Consider the following 17125-nt stretch of genomic DNA (forward strand, 5'->3'; position numbering starts at 1 on the left):
AAAGTCTAAAGGCTGTTTAGACTGTTCTGAAACGTAGTCAATCAGCCAAATGTTGTCTGAGATGTGGCTTGCTTCGTCAAAACAGTTGCCAGGATTTTGTGACTTATGAAAGCAGTACTCCACATGAGGAACTAAAATGTGTTGGAAACTCAGTCACCCAGAGACCCAGAGACACAAAGCTACACCGAAGCATGTGAAGAAGGACCAAAAGGGAACCTTGCAAAAGAAATTTCCAAAATTTAACCTATGGCACACAAGGATGTTAACAAAGTCCAAAAGATAACTGCAAATTATAGTCCACAGTCAGATAGTGCATTCCTAAACTTCATTTTCATGTATTCATTCACGGGATGAGGGCGTCGCTGGCTAGGCCAGCATTTATTGCCCACTCCTAATTGCCCAGCGGGCAGTTATGAGTTAACCACATTGCTGTTGTTCTGGAGTCACATATAGGCCAGACCAGGATGGCAGTCTCCTTCTCTGAAGGAGAGTAGTGAACCAGATGGGTTTTTCCTGACAATTGGCAATGGATTCAATCTTGATTCCACATATTTATTGAATTCAAATTCCACCAGTGGCCGTGGCGAGGTTCGAACCCAGGTCCCCAGAACGTTACCTGGGTCACTGGATTAACAATCCAGCGATAGTACCTTCAGGCCATTGCCTCCCCTTAACACTAACACCCCACATGAAAATCATCAGAAAAGCTAAAACCTTTACCACCATCCAAATGATGCATTCCAGAGGAATGGACAATTTGTGCTTTATGTCACAGTTACACTGGTGCACATGCAAATATCATCCCCTTTCTCATATACCCAGGAAACTGGCACAATGAGATAGAATTCACTCTAGATAAGCTAACTTCTCATAATGGGTCCAACATCCCATGCATTGGCATTATTCATCTTGAATGCCATTACACACTCTTGGATAGACACCCGAAATCTTTTACACTGTTAAAACAGATGGATCTCTGATGATTAGTCTGCCGGTATGCATAGATTTATATATTATCATGATCAATGAGGTGATAAGTCCATAAGGGAAGTGACAGCCTCAAGGTATTATTGCTGGGCTGTTACTCTCTGGCAGTTAAGGATGGGCAATAAATTCTGGCCAAGCTAGTTACATCCTCATCCTGTGAATGAATACAAAAAACCTAAAAATTCCAAACTGTGCTCACATGTAGACCAGACCAGGTGAGGATAGCAGATTTCCTTCCCTGAGCAAGGTGGGATATTTTGATAATCAGCAATGATATTATGGTCGTCAGTAGACTCTTAATTCCAGATATTTTTTAATGAATTTTTAAAGTAGAGTAGATTTAGTAAAGAGTCAGAAACCAATGTACAAAAAGTGTTAACCAATGTTTAAAAAAAATCTCAAAAGGAGCAGGGGAAACATTACATTTTCTTTTACACACCACATTATTATGGTTTGTACGAGCAGTTCGAAAGAGTAGTAGAAACAGATTCAGTGGTAACTTTCAAAAGGGGATTTAGTAAACTGAATAAGTATGAGACTAATTGGATAGCACTTTCAAAAAGCCAGCGCAAACTTCGATGGGTCAATTGGCTTCCAATTTTGCATGTCTCTGTGATAATGTCGCTGTTATGTATTTTGTGTGATAATGATAACTTTAAACAATGGAGAGGTATTGTCGAAGGTTACAGTAAAATCAAAGTGACCACTCTTACTCTCGGTCCACACATACAGTTCTCATGAAATCCATTGAGGGTATAATCACTGGAGATCAGTTGTTCTTTGCAAACTGCATAGCCACAACAGCAACCTTGTGTTCACATGCAAGTTGCGTATAAATTAGCCCTCTTAAATTACTCTGGGTGTGTAGCCAAGCCAAAAATAATTGAAAGGGGCCCTGTAATTCAGCAAATTGCCAAAAAAAAATTAGTGAGAACGATGCTTGATATTTAGAACGCTTGAATCTTAAATGCTTTTTGCCCCTTGTGGTGTTAATTTTTCATGCATACTGCTAGTGATGTGTGCAGGAGACTTTTTTGTTTAATTATTTTATTTCAGTAACCAACATTGAAAAGCTTACATCAGAATTGGGGCCTTGGGGAAATAATAACGCAAAATGTCCCAGTGCCACTTTCTGTTTGATGCGCTGAGTAAATAGATTATAAGCAATGTTTTCTGTGGGCCAGCAATAGTACTGGACAAATGCGATCTGCATGATCAGGTTTGCTTCAAAATGGCTGACACTGTTGCAAGATGTTGAATTTTTTTTTTAAAGGGAGGCGGGAGCATTTCCCAGCAGATTTATTTAATTATTTGGTTTATTTTTCATGTTGCCCACCTGTTGATTAAGGCTTTAATAGACCAGATGGCACTATGTGTCAGCCTTGGCTCAGTGGTTAGCATTCTGAGTTAGCTGGCTGTAATTTCAAGTCCCTACATCCATAATTTTGAGTGTATAGTCTAGGCTGACACTCACACATTGGTACCGAGGGGGTGCTGTCACCCTGATGAGATGCTCAACTAAGGTCATGTCTGGCCTCTTGGGTGGATGTAAAGAAAGTCCCATTAGATTATTCACTAGAAGAGCAGGGAATTTCTCCTCTGTATTCGGGCCAATATTTATACTTCAACCAGCATCATGAAAACAGTTTAATTAATCATTTATTTCATTGCTGTTTATCAGGTCTCTCTGTGTGCAGGTTGGCTGCTATATTTTTCTACATCATAACAGACTATACAACAAAGAAACACTTGAATCCACGCATTTTAAAATACAAGTTGGTTTTTCCTTGCATAGCTTCATCTGGGATCGTACAACACAGAAGGAGGCCATTCGGCATGCCTAATTACTCTAATACCATTGATTTAAATGCTCAAATTGTCATGGGACTATAGCAGACCAGGCTTTCAGCAAAGCACATTAACGAGAGGAGGATTGCTAGAACAACAAGGTCAAATCCTGTTTTGATCTGATGGTGAGAATATTGGTGATTAAGTAGGGGATAGTTTAGAATCCAAAGGCAGTTGATGAAATGTCACTGACAGAAAAGGAGTGATTATGTAATGAGTAGAAGGCAAGGCATGTTAATACTACAGAGATAGCAATTGAAAATGAAAATGGAGGGAGAATTTTCAATTTGATTTATTACTGTCACATGTACTGAGGTACAGTGAAAAGTGTTGTCTTACATGCTTTACAGGCAGATCAAACTATACAAGTGCATCAGGGAAACAGAACAGAGCGCAGGATATAGTGTCACAGCTGCTGAGAAGGTGCAGAGCATGATCAACATTAACATTAAAGATGTCCATTCAAAAAGTCTGATAACAGCAGGGAAGAAGCTGTACCTTAATCTGCCCATACATGTCTACAAACTTATAAATTCTGCCCAAAGAAAAGAGGATGGAAGCGAGTATAACCAGGGTGGGAAGGGTCTTTGTTTATGTTAATAAAAACTGAAAGAACTGCGGATGCTGGAAATCAGTAACAAAAACAAAGTGGCTGGAAAAGCTCAGCAGGAAAAAAACAGAATTAACGTTTCAGGTCCAGTGACCCTTGCTCAGAACTGATGGTGGCTGGGAAAACGTCAGTTTATATGCAGAAAATAGGGAGGGGTTGGGGTAGGGAGTAAATGATAGGATAGAGCCTAAAGAGAGAGAAGAGCAGTTGGACAGATAAAGAGTCAATAACGATCAGGCTGGGAGGGTGAATAGTTGTTAATGGGGACTATTAGTGACAAATAACAAGGGAGCCTCTGAAATGTCCACCTTCTTCCTCAACCAAGGATTCCCCAGTACCGTTGTCAACAGGGCCCTCAACCGGGTCAGACCCATCTTCCGCACTTCCACCCTCACCCCTTCTCTTCCCTCCTACAACAACGACAGGGTTCCCCTTTTCCTTACCTACCATCCCACCATCATCCACATCCAGAAGATCATCAGACGCCATTTCCGCCACCTCCAGTGAGATGCCACTACCAGACACATATTCACCTCCCTTGTCCACCTTCCACAGGGACCGTTCCCTCCGGGACACGCTGGTTCACACTTCCTTCACCCCTAACATCCCCCCTACAGCCCCACGGCACCTTCCCCTCTAACCAGCGAAGGTGCAACACCTGCCCATTTACCTCCTCCCCTGCCCAGTATCCAAGGGCCCAAACATACCTTCCAAGTGAAGCAACACTTGACCTGCACTTCCCAGAATCTAGTCTACTGCATTCGCTGCTCACAATGTCATCTCCTCTACACTGGGAAAACGAAGCGTAGACTGGGTGACTGCTTCGCAGAGCATCTACGTTCTGCTCGCAAAAAAGACCCTGAACTACCTGTTGCCTGCCACTTTAACGCACCACCCTGCTCCCTGGCCAACATCTCTGTCTCTGGCCTGCTACAGTGTTCCAGCGAAGCTCAACGCAAGCTGGAAAAACAACACCTCATTTTCCGCTTGGGGACCCTGCAGCCCTCCGGACTCAATATCGAGTTGAATAATTTTAGGGTCTAAACCCTCCCATGTCTCAGCCCCCTACCCCACACACCAGGCCTTGTTATCACATTGCCTACCATTACACACCCCCCGTTGTTAGTCACTAACAGTTCCCATAAACAACTATTCACCCTACCAGCCTGATCGTTATCAACTCTTTGTCCAACTGCTCTTCTCTCTCTTTAGACTCTATCCTATCATTTACTCCCTACTGCAACCCCCTGCCTATTTTCTGCATATAAAGTGACGTTTTCCCAGCCACCATCAGTTCTGAGGAAGGGTCACCGGACCCGAAACGTTAACTCTGGTTTTTTCTTCACAGATGCTGCCAGACCTGCCGAACTTTTTCAGCAACTTTGTTTTTGTTCTTTGTTTATGTTGGTTGCTTTCCCAATGCAGCAGGAAGTGTAGATACAGTCATTGGATGGGAGGCTGGTTTGCACGATTGATTGGCCTGTGTTCCCAACTCTCTGTAGTTTCTTTCATTCTTGAGAAAAAAATTGGGGAGAGAGTTCTAGAGTTAGGTTCAAATGGCTGAAGGCACACCTACCATGGTAGGGACAGAAAAAAATCAGGAATGCACAAGAGGGCTTGTGCTGGAAAGTGTGACTACGTAGGTCTTAACCAAGGTCAGCGCCCAAATTATGGTTATCACGGAAATGATGCTCTGAAGGAGATTTGGAAATTGGGTGGGAGAAGGAAACTATGGGGAACTGTAAAAAAAATCCGAGTATTGAACAGAGAATGACTGTAGGAATCCAAACTGCAGAGCTATATCAGCATTTTGATGCAGGTACACGGCATCATCAAGAAGGCGAGTGCGATGTTCTCCTTTATTCCAAGAAGCACTGAAAATAAGGACATTATGCTTCTGTTGTCCAGGGTATTGGTGAGACTACATCTTGAATATTGTGTGCAGTTTTGATCTCCTTAGTTAAGAAAGGATACAAATGTATTGGTGGCGGCTCAGAACTCTAAAGAACTAGGAGCAGGAGTAAACAATTCAGTCCCTCATCTCGCCTCAGCTTCAACTCAACTTTCCTGCCCACTCCCTGTAATCCTTCAACTTGTTATGATATAAAAATTTGTCTCTTTCCTGTTTAAATTTCCTCAGTGTCTCAGCATCAACCATACTCTGGGGTTGTGAATTCCACTGATTCATGACTCTTTGAGAGACGTAATTCATCCTCATCCCTGTTTTAAATCTGACACCCTTTATCTTAAAACTATGACCACTCATTCTAGTTTGTCTCACAAGAGGAAACATCTTCTTTACGTCTACTTTGTCAATCCCCTTTAAGGTCCTCTATACCTCAATTAGATCGCCTCTCATTCTTCTGAATTCTCATCAGTATAAGACTAATCTGCTCGTTCTCCCTTCTAAGACAAACTCCTCAACTCTGGAATCAATCTAGTGAACCTCCTCTGAACTGCCTCCAACACAACTACATCCTGCTGCAAGAAAGGGGACCAAAACCTCCATAATAGTGGATTCTGACATTTTGCCATATTAGATGTCAAGTTAGCCAGCTCATATATTTCTGCTTAATGTCTCCATCCTTTCCTGAATCAAGGAAACACATTCACTGTTTTCCACTTTTATGAGATCTTTCAGAAAGTAGGGAAATTGGGAAAATTAAAACTAATGCAGCTATTACTTGTTCCGTATAGAATCCTATAGTGTGGAAAAAGGCCATTTGGCCCATCAATTCTACACTGACCCTCCAGAGAGCATTCCCCCCCCAACACCCCACCCCACCTCCCTATCTCCCTATCTCCCTGCATTTCCCATGGATAATCCACCTAACTTACACATCTCTGGACACAATGGACAGTTTAGCATGGCCAATCCACCTAGCCTGCACATCTTTGGACTGTGGGAGGAAATCAGAGCACCCGAAGGAAACCCACACAGACACGGGGAGAACGTGTAAACTCCATACAGACAGTCGCCCGAGGGTGGAATCAAACCCAGGTCCCTGGCGCCTTGTGGCAGCAGTGCGAACCACTGAGCACTGTGCCACCAAACCTGAGATGGAATCCATCAGGGCCAGGATACTTGCCAGATTTTAGTTCCAATAATTTATCAGCACCTTTTCCCTGGTGATCATAATTTCTTCTTTACACATTCTGATTCACAATTATTTCTGTTTTTTTTATATTTTTTGAGTTTCCTCTGACTGCTTCCGATGTAAGTACATCCATCCCTATGTAAAGGGTCCAAGACTGAATGCAATGCTGCAGGTGTGGTCTCACTGCTGCCTTGTATAGTTGCAGCAACATTTCCCTACTTTTATACTCTATTCCTTTAGCAATTGAGGAGGTTTACTAGATTGAATCCTGGATGACTGGCACAGGCTGGGCTTGTCTCCACTGAAGTTTAGACAAGTGAATTGAATTGTTTAAGATCCTGAATGTTTGTGACATGGGTGTGGAAAGGATGTTTCCTCTTGTGCATCAGTCAAAAAGTAGGGGGCACTGTTTTAAAATTGGGAGTTGGCCTTATAGGACAGAGGTGAGGTGAAATTTATTCTCTGAGGGTTGTTTGACTTTGGAGCTCAGAAGACAGTGGTGGGGGTAGTCATTGGATATTTTTAAGATGTTGGTAGATAGATTCTTGTTAGGCAGGGGAAGGAAGGTTATTGGGGGTAAATGGGAATGTGGAATTTGAAATGCAAACAGATCAACTATGAGCTTATTGAGTGGTGGAGCAGGCTCAAGCATCCAAGTGGTCATCTTCTGCTCTAGTATTTAATATTCATTTTATACTTCCACGTTATGTAAAAATTCCACTGCTGTGATTTGCATTTGTTACAGAAATGGCACCATGAATACCGAACATTTCGAGAAATTAGCATTTGTATTATGATTGGCCTGGAGCTGTTCCAAAAGAAAAGGTAAGACAGTGATGATGTGAAGCACGGCCAGTGTACCTTGATTTTATTGTGAAGCTCCGAACCTTGTTTTCTCTGCCCTATTCTGTTTAACTCGCCAGATGAAAGAGAGGAGCTAATTTCAGCTAATCGCTCAGAATTTCTACCATCTGTATTCTTTCTCAAGTGCATGAAATGGCGTTGTCATTACTGTTGTGTAGATTCTGCTCATTCCTCTAGGTGGCACACATGCCACTGGCATCAATCTCTCTCTCTCTCTCTGTACCCACCCCCCCATTTTTCTCCGTTTGCCTTTTTGAGACAGAGCTCTGGTGGCTGCTGTCCTCTACTTGATCAAGGCAGTGGCCGGGCCAGAGAATTATTTCATCCACATGACCGCAGGAGTTGACAGTCACTGCATAAACTCTGATAGATTGGAAAAACACATCATCCACCACACCCCCCCCCCCCCCCCTCCCACAGCCTCGGTAACTCGGTTGGTGAGGGATCTGCTTACCTGATAGATACAGAAACAAAAGAGGTCTTGCACTTATATAACTTCTCTCTCAGCCTCAAAATATCCCACGGCGATTTACAGCCAGTAAGCTGAATGATAATCACTGTTATTATTGCGGAATGTGTGGAAGCCAAGTTGTGCTCTGCATTATCCGACAAAAGCAATGTGATATTAGCCAGGTAATCTACTTTGGTGATGTTGATTTGGCACGATTGGCCAGAACGTAAAGGAAAATACTTTTGATGTTTTCAACTGTATCTCATTTGGTTGCGCTTTCACATCTGAGTTAGAAAGGTTGTGGATTAACATCTGAACATGTTAACAGGGAGCAAGAGTAGACCATTCAGCCCGTCTAACTGCTCCTTCATTCAGTAGAATCATGGTTGATCAGATTGTAATCTCAAATCTGCACTGGTCACCTTTCACACCCTGGTTAAAAGAATCTATCTACCATTGCCTTATAAATATTAAAGGACTTTTCAAGGCATGAGTTTCAAAGACTCCCAATCCTGTGAGAGAGATAACTTTGCCTTATGTTTGTTTTAAATAAGTGGCTCCTGAATTTTGAACAGTGGCCTCCTAGCTCTAAAGTCTCTCATAAATATATTCTCCAAGCCTACCTATTCAAGATCACTCAGGATCTTTTATGTTTCTGTCAAGACACCTCTTACTCTCCCAAACTCCAGAAAATACCAGCCCAGCCTTCCTAATCTTTCCTCATGAAACAATCAGTTCATTCCATATGAACTTTCTGTGATCTGCTTACAATAGATTTACATTGATTCCCTCAATAGGTGACCAATACTGTACAATTACAGAATACTCAAGATGTGATCTCATAGTGCCCTGTCTAACTGAAGCAAAACTTTGCTACTTTTGTATTCAATTCCCCTGCAATAACTGATAAAATATTGTATTAGCATTCCTAATTATTTGCTGTATGTGCTTACTAACCTTTTGTGATTCATGCAGCGGGAGGCCCAGAACCCTCTGCATCACAGAGCTCTGCAATCTCTCACCATTTAATTAATGTCCTTTTCTTAATTCTCCATACTAAAATGGACAAATGGATGTTATTGCATCCTCTACAGTGAAGACCATTGCAAATGCATATTTAATTCATTTTCCATGATTAATTCCCCAGATCCATTTTTATAGGACCAATGCTTAATTTAGCTCTTTTATTAGATCTTTACACAAACTCTTGCTATTAATTTTCAATATTTTCTCCAGCTAAGTCTCATACAGTATTTCTTTAATTTTTTTGTCATATTTTGCACTTTTTATGTTCAGTCCAATCTTCTGATTTGTCATGTGTTTGTACAATTACAGGAAAGTTCTAATCACCACCTGTGACCCATGTTGCAGATGATGAGTGGAAATAGAATACAAAATGTGTAGTTTTTTGGCAGTCATCAAATAAGCTGCTTGCCTTACTTTAATGGACTCACCAGTGAAGGATCTCACATGGCTGAGGAGTCAGAGGGCTTTGTGTACCAATGGAGTCATCTTCCCCTCTGCAAGGTGTTGAGAGTTTCAAGAGTAGAAGGGAAATATCAGAGGAGGAGAATAGAAAGCCTGAAGTTCATCAAAAAAAATTATGTATTATCCTTCATGTGACAGTTTTAAAACAGCCTTGTTCTTTCAAGCAAATGGAGCTATATTTTAACAAAGCCTGTACCTTTTATTTTCCAATGATCTGTTTTTAAGGGAATTGTGCAAAAGCTAGCTGCCCATGTAGTGATTTCATTTTGATGAATTTTGTTTGAATGACATTAAGGAGCTTTGCTCTGAGATGATGTTCTCATCTTGGCCCCTTTCTGTATAGGCCGTCTTCCCAGACAGCAGAAGGCTTTAACACAGGCTTAATTTCAAACATCACTGAGGTGTGGGTATAAGATTATGAAGGTGACGGTGCTGGAAAATATTCTTCACAAAAGAATTGATTTGATTTGCATTTAAATTTCACCTATCACATAGTAAAGCTTTAAGCATAATCAAAGCACATGTTTGGAAAAGCTGCATATGGAAATTTTAGAGTGGGTGATCAAAGGGTAGGTTTTAAGGAAGACTAAAGTCGTCCTTTTTGGTTCCTTCTCCAAACTCCAACACCAAACTTCTGATCTCTTCCTAGCAACGGCTTGAGATTAAGCCAGTATGTTCTCAAACTTGTTTGTCACTTTTAATTCCATGGACGAGCTAGCCCAGAAAGAAAAGACAAGAAAAGTAAACCTGGCAAATGAGACACTTGGTCTGAATTGAATTGTATACTTCAAAGTGATTAGGGGTTTAAACTAAATATTGGGGGGTGGGGGTGCTCAGTTACATGGAAAACTATGGGATAAGTTGGCCCAGTGGATGAGGGAACAGTTATGAGAAAGGGGCAATCGATGCAGGACTGAAGGTATTGTACTTAAATACTGGCTGTTTGTGAATTAAGGTAAATGAGCTTGTCGTGCAGGTTAAAGTGGTCGTGTGGGTATCAAAGAGATGTGGCAGAAAGGGGATCAGGGCTGGGAATTAAATATCCAAGGATACATGTCCTATTGAAAGGATGGGCAGATGGGCACAGGGGACAGCATTGCTTTGTTAGTAGGGAATGAAATTAAATCAATAGCAAGAAGTGATAGGGAGTCGGAAGGCATAGACTCTGTATGAGTAAAGAGATGCTGATGGGAATTGTGTACATGCCTTCTAGCAGTAGTCAGGATGTGGGGAAGAAAATAAATCGGGTGATAGAAAAGGCATATGAGAAAGGCACTGTTACAATAATCATGGAGGACTTCAAAATGCAAGTGGTCTGGCAAAATCAGATTGGTAGTAGATCTCAAGAAAAGGAATTTGTGGAATTTCGATGAGATGGATTTTTGGAGCAGCTTGTGATAGAGCCCATTACAGAACAGGCAGTTCTGGATTTGGAGATGAGTAATGAGGCAGACTTGATTAAGGACCTTAAGGTGAAGGAACCTCCAGTGGGCAGTGATTATAATATGAAAGAATTCATCTGCAATTTGAGAGGGACAAGCTGGAATCAGCCATCAACAGTATTACAATTGAGTAAAGGTATCGATAAAGATGTGAGGGAGGAGCTGGCCAGAGTTGATTGAAAGGAGAGAGTAGCAGGGAAGATGGTGGAGCAGTAATGGCAGGGGTTTCTGGCGGTAATTCAGGGGGTACAACAGAAATTCATCCTAATGATGAAGAAACAGCTTGAGGATGGGGCAGCCATGCCTGACAGGGGAAGTTAGGGTTAGCAGAAAAGCAAGAGAATAAACCATACGACATGGCGGTGATTCGCAGGAGGCCAGAGGATTGGGACAGTTTTAAAAACCAACAGAGGATAACTTAAAAAAAAACACCTCCTCTCCGTGCGCAAGCATGACCCTAACCTTCCCATAGCTGGTCATTTTAACACAGCGTCTTGCTCACATGCCCACTTGTCTGTCCTCGGCATACTGCAGTGTTCCAGTGAATCACAGCGCATGCTAGAGGAACAACATCTCATCTTCAGACTAGGCACCTTACAACCTTTTGGACTTAATATTGAGTTCAACATCTTTAAATTGTGAACCCACTTTCATTCTGCCCCCTTCATTTAGCTTTACTTGTTACATTCTTTGTAACCTTGTCCATCATCTTTTCCCTTCCCCAACCCCAAGGGACTGTCTGCACTTTCCAGTCTGCCAGTTAGACACACCATTCTCACATTCCAATTACTTAATTTGAACTATCAACATCCTTTTATTCCCAGTACTCCACCCTCCCATCCTCATTACTGCATACATGCTGCCCCTCCACATTTCATGTCAGCTCTGACGTAATGAAGAATCATCTGGCCTCGAACGTTACCTTTCTCTCCGTGGATGCTGCCTGACCAGCTATGATCTCCAGTATTTTTTGTTTTCAGTACAGATTCCAGCATCTGCAGTAATATGCTCCTACCTTAAAAAAAAAAGCAGTAGGGAGGAGAAGATAAAACTGAAATTAAGGTAGTTAGTAATATAAAAGAAGATTCAAAGAGTTCTTTTAGAAGTCTAAGACATAACAGAGAGACAAGAGTCGAAAATGAGGCTAGAGAAGAAGTAATGGGGAACAAAGAAATAATGGAAGAGTTGAATAGGTACTTTGCATCAGTTTTCACAGTGGAATACACCAGCAGCATACCAGAACTTCGAGAGTCAGGGATCAGTGGTGAGTGTAGTGGCCATCACTAAGGAGAAGATGCTGAGGAAACTGATAGGTCTGAAGGTAGATAAATCACCCGGACCAGATATGCTACACTCCAGAGTTCTGAAGGAGATAGCTGAAGAGATTGTAGAGGTACTGGGGATGATCTTTCACATGAGTTCTGAAGTCGGAGGATGCCTGAGGACTGTAAAATGGCCAAAGTAACACCCCTGTTTAAGAAGGGAGGAAGGCAGAAAAGAGGAAACTGGGGGTGCCTCACCTTGGTTGTCAGTAAGATTTTAAAAGTCCATTATTAAAGGTTAGATTGCAGCGTAATTGAAAGTTCATGGTAAAATAGGGCTGAGTCAGCATGGCTTCATCAAGGGGAGATCATACCTGACAAATGTGTTATAATTCTTTGAGGAGCTAATGTGCACATTAGACAAAGAAGAGTCAGTGGATGTGATTTATTTCGATTTTCAGAAGGCCTTTGACAAGATGCTGCAGAGGAAGCTGCTAAATAAGACAAGCCCATGGTGTTTGGGGCAAGGTTTGGTATGGTTAGAGGATTGACTGACTGGCAGAAGGCAGAGGGTAGGGATAAAGGAGTCTTTTTCAGGATGTCAGCCAGTGAGTACTGAAGTTCCACAGGGTCCATGTTGGGAACACAACTATTCACGTTAGTCATTAACAATCTGAACAAAGAAGCTGAGGGCATTGTTGCTAATTATGCAGATGGCACAAAGATAAGTGGAGGCACAGGTAATGCTGAGGAAACAGGAGGCTGCAGAAGGACTTGGACAGACTAGGAGAGTGGGCAAAAAAGTGGCAGTTGGAATATAATATGGGAAAATATGAGATTGTATACTTTGGTAAAAAGAATAGAGGCTTTAGACTATTTTCAAAACAGGGAAAGGTTTCGGAAATCTGAAGCACAAAGGGACTTAGGAGAACTAGTTAAAGATTCTTTTAAGGTTAACATGCAGGTTCAGTTGGCAGTAGGGAAGGTGCATGCAATGTTAGCAACAATTTTGAGAGGACTATTATAGAAGAGCAGAAACGCACTGCTGAGGCAGTATAAGACTCTGCTCAGACCGCATTTGGAATATTGTGAGCAGGTTTGGGCCCATGTCTAAGGAAAGTTGTGCTGGTGTTGGAGGGGTCTGGAGGAGATTTGCAAGAATGATCCTGTGGATGGAAGGGCTTGTCATTATGAGGAGCGGCTGATGACTTGGGTCTGAACTAAGTGGAGTCAAGAAAGATGAGGGGGAATCTGACTGAAACTTCCAGAATACTGAGAGGCCTGGATTGAGTGCATGTGGAGAAGATGTTTCCGTTAGAGGAGAGACCAGGACCCAAGGTCACAATCTTAGAGTGAAGTGATGCCCCTTTAGAACTGAGATGAGAAGGAATTTCTTCAGCCTGAGGGTGGTTAATCTGTGGAACTCATTGCCACAGAGGGCTACGAAGGCCAAATCATTGAGTTTATTCAAGACAGAGATAGATTTTTGATTAGTAAGGGGTTCCAGGGTTACAGAGAGAAGGCAGGAGATTGGGGTTGAGAAACAGATCAGCCATGATCGGATGGCAGAGCAGACTGAATGGCCCAAATGGCCTAATTCTGTTCCTATGTCTGGTCATATGGAGCTCCAGGACAATGAGTACATTCATTTCTAAGGATACTTTTTTTTTATTGTATTTTTTCTTCACATCTTATAGTTGCGTCATCGTTAAGACTGCTGTTTCAACCATTGTATCATCATCTGACTTCACTCCTGTTTCAGGTATCTGCTACTGAACCTTCAGTCTTGCCTTTGTTACCTATGTGATGGTTCGAAAACAGTCCCCTTGCTGGTTTTCAGCTACTGTAGAGTTCTCCCTGGGTTCCCCACCACATAATCTAAGTGTAGTTCAATTGCCTTTTCAGCACTGCGAACACATTTCAGCAGAGATTATCCCCAGCTGCACAGGGCTATCTCACTAGTCTAGGACTTCTTTCAGCGCTGCAATTGAACTGAATTTGTGTAGTTCAGTGGGCTTTCCTGCAGTACAGCTAAAAATTAGCACATAGAGGCTGCCCTGTTCCTTGTTCACATACTCACTGACCGTTGGTCTCTGTTTGAGTCTTTGAACTCCACTTCAGGGCTTATTGAAAATCTTGCAGTACATAACCCTGCAGAATTGAATGTTGTCATCTAATAACTTGTGGATCTGAGTGTGCTTTGAAAGTTACCTTTCACAGGAAGTGCTGACTTGCTTAGTACAAAAAAAACAAAGGATTTCTTCACAAGCCCTACAACCCCTCTGAAATACCTGAGCTGCTTTTATTTTGATTTTTAGATCATCCCAATTTCTGTCACTAAACTGTGGCAATTGTACCTTCAGTCGTTTTGGCCTAAGCTCTCGAGATTCCTCCCTACACTTCTTCTTTCTAGCTTGCTTGCCTCCTTAAAGATGCTTCTTAAATCCTGCCTCTTTGATCAAGCCTTTGACCCTGCATCTCTTCGTCGAGCTTGGTGATCCATATTGTTTTACAATGATCCTATGAGGTGCCTTGTAATGTATTCTGTTAAAGGAGCTGTATAAATTTAAGTTCTCGCTATCTTAGGGGAGAGAGTTTGGTAGAAAGCTGAAGAGGAAATTCAAGAGGGTTGGGCAAAGTAGCTGAAGAGACAGTTTATTGGTAGCTTAACAAGGAAAATCCAGGTGCACAAGAGGCAACACTTAAAGGAGTTCAGAGACCTCAGAGGGTTTAGGACTGGAGGAGGTAACATAGAACATAGAACATTACAGCGCAGTACAGGCCCTTCGGCCCTCGATGTTGCGCCGACCTGTGAAACCAATCTGAAGCCCATCTAACCTAAACTATTCCATTATCATTCATATGTTTATCCAATGACCATTTAAATGCCCTTAAAGTTGGCGAGTCTACTATTTTTGCAGGCAGGGCATTCCACGCCCTTACTACTCTCTGAGTAAAGAACCTACCTCTGACATCTGTCCTATATCTATCACCCCTCAATTTAAAGCTATGTCCCCCCGTGCTAGCCATAACAGGTTGACAGTGATCAGAAGTATTTGGAAATAAGAATGAGAATGTACTACTTAAAACATATTTGCATGGCGTACTTCTCATTTCATGGGGATAATATCGCATTACCAATTACTGAACTTTTTTTTTCCCTTTCTGAAAAATTCATCTGAAGGAAACCTGCCAAGTACAAATATCCTGAACTCGTGACATGCAAGAACAGACCAGATTTGGCTCAGTCAGCCACCAGCTGCACTAGGAGTGAAACATGAGCAAGTGCGATGAATTAAATTCAAGTTTTCATTTTCTTATTTAACCCACTGTGCTCATTTGCTCACTTATTATTAAACTAAGCAGGAATGTAACATGGCACCTTATCACACCTCATAAACATGGCAACATATTTTCTGTGGAGAGGACCAAAGTGTCTGTTTCTGTGCTGTATGACTCTGAAGAATTACCAGTCTTGGATTGGAACAAAGGAATTTGACATTTATCATAATTTAGGAAAATACCTTAAGGCATTTTAAAGGAGAGTTAACAGATACAAATGCATAGGTGAGGCTTTTTAGGAACAGGTGTTTGGTCAATTGGATGATTTTTAAGGAAGGTCTCAAAAGGAGATATAGCTGCAGAGAGGTTTAAAGAAGAAATTTCAGAGCTTAATGTCAAAAGAGCTGAAAGCACTGCCGCCAGTGGTATATTACAGGATCTGGGGGGTAGTCCAAAAACCGAAGAGTTGTATGGAGGATTCCAGAGCTGGAGAAGGTTGCAAAGTTAGTCCCACCATACTGTCTGAAAAGAGTTGAAACGAGAATTTGAAATTGAAGTTGTTGTGAATACTGTATGACTGGCAGTATAAGTCAACAGGCACAGGGTTGGTAAGCAAGTGGGGATGTGTGAGGTGCATACAGTCTAGATTTATTAGCTAAGTTATGACGACCGCAGAGTAAGGATTTGAGTATTCCTAGATAGGACAGGGAAGGAGAGGCTAACAACATTGATAAGAAACATTATCATCAATCATCAGTGCTCCAACAAAAGGTAATGTCAATATTTGAATTCAACTGCGGTATTTATAACAGAACAGATTCTGAAGGAAAATATCACTTCTATGCGGAATTCCGTGTTCAAAGTGCCATGATGACATTTTTGATTAGCCATCTTCATCTTTGACTCTAAATAGATGCCACAAATGTGTCTGTATATTGGACAGGTGCAGACTCATCAAACCTACCTGTTCTGGTTCCTCCTGCTTTGTCCTGAGGCCACAGCCCCCATCTTCCCATCACTTACACTGGGAGGATAGAAAGATTTACATTTATAGAGCAGGAGCAAATTACTGCAGATGCTGGAATCTGAACTGAAAACAACAAATGCTGGAGATCTCAGCGAGTGGGCAGCATCCATGGAAAGAAAGCAAGCAAGCATTTCGAGTCTAGGTGACTCTTCATCAGAGCTAAAGTGAAGTTCAGAGGGGGCAGCATTTATGCAATAGTGGGAGGAGGGGGTTGGAGTGCTGGGGGAGAAAGTGTGTTGATACTTCAGGTTAAGTGATCAGAATGTGAGAATGGCAGAACAATGGTGTGTCTAACTGCCAGACTGGAAAGAACAGACCGTCCCACTGGGGTAGGGGGAGGGGAGACAGCATGACAGAGAATGTAACAAACAAAGCTAAAAGAAAGGGAAGGAATGGGGTCACAGTTTGAAGGTGTTGAACTCCATATTGAGCCCAGAAGGCTGTAAACTGCTGAGTTTACAGATGAGATGTTGCTCCTCCAGTTTCTACGTTTGCACATTTATATAGGACCTTTCACCACATCAAGGCATCATAAAACACTTCAGAAACAATGAAGTATTTTTGAAGTTCAGTCTCTTGTAAATGTCAGAAACACAATAGCCTCCCTAACCTGTCCTTCCTCCCAACTATCCCCTTCTCCCACCTCAAGCCCCACCCCCATCTCCTACCTACTAACCTCATCCCGCCCCCTTGACCTGTCCGTCCTCCCTGGACTGACCTATCTCCTCCCTACCTCCCCACCTACACTCACCTTTACTGGCTCCAT

The 17125-nt window shown here is 42.1% G+C and overlaps 1 protein-coding gene across 6 annotated transcripts in view; it reads left to right on the forward strand.

The window, feature by feature from the left end:
• The window catches only part of usp25 (ubiquitin specific peptidase 25), a 163174-nt gene that overhangs the window by 132866 nt on the left and 13183 nt on the right, over positions 1-17125 (forward strand). For all 6 annotated transcript variants that reach the window (XM_048602648.1, XM_048602650.1, XM_048602652.1 and 3 more), the window contains one exon: positions 7289-7368. In XM_048602648.1, the coding sequence (XP_048458605.1) occupies positions 7289-7368 (80 nt within the window). The remainder of the gene's footprint in view (positions 1-7288; positions 7369-17125) is intronic.

The sequence above is a fragment of the Rhincodon typus genome, chromosome 11 (genome assembly GCF_021869965.1).
Source record: "Rhincodon typus isolate 14 chromosome 11, sRhiTyp1.1, whole genome shotgun sequence".
NCBI lineage: Eukaryota > Metazoa > Chordata > Chondrichthyes > Orectolobiformes > Rhincodontidae > Rhincodon > Rhincodon typus.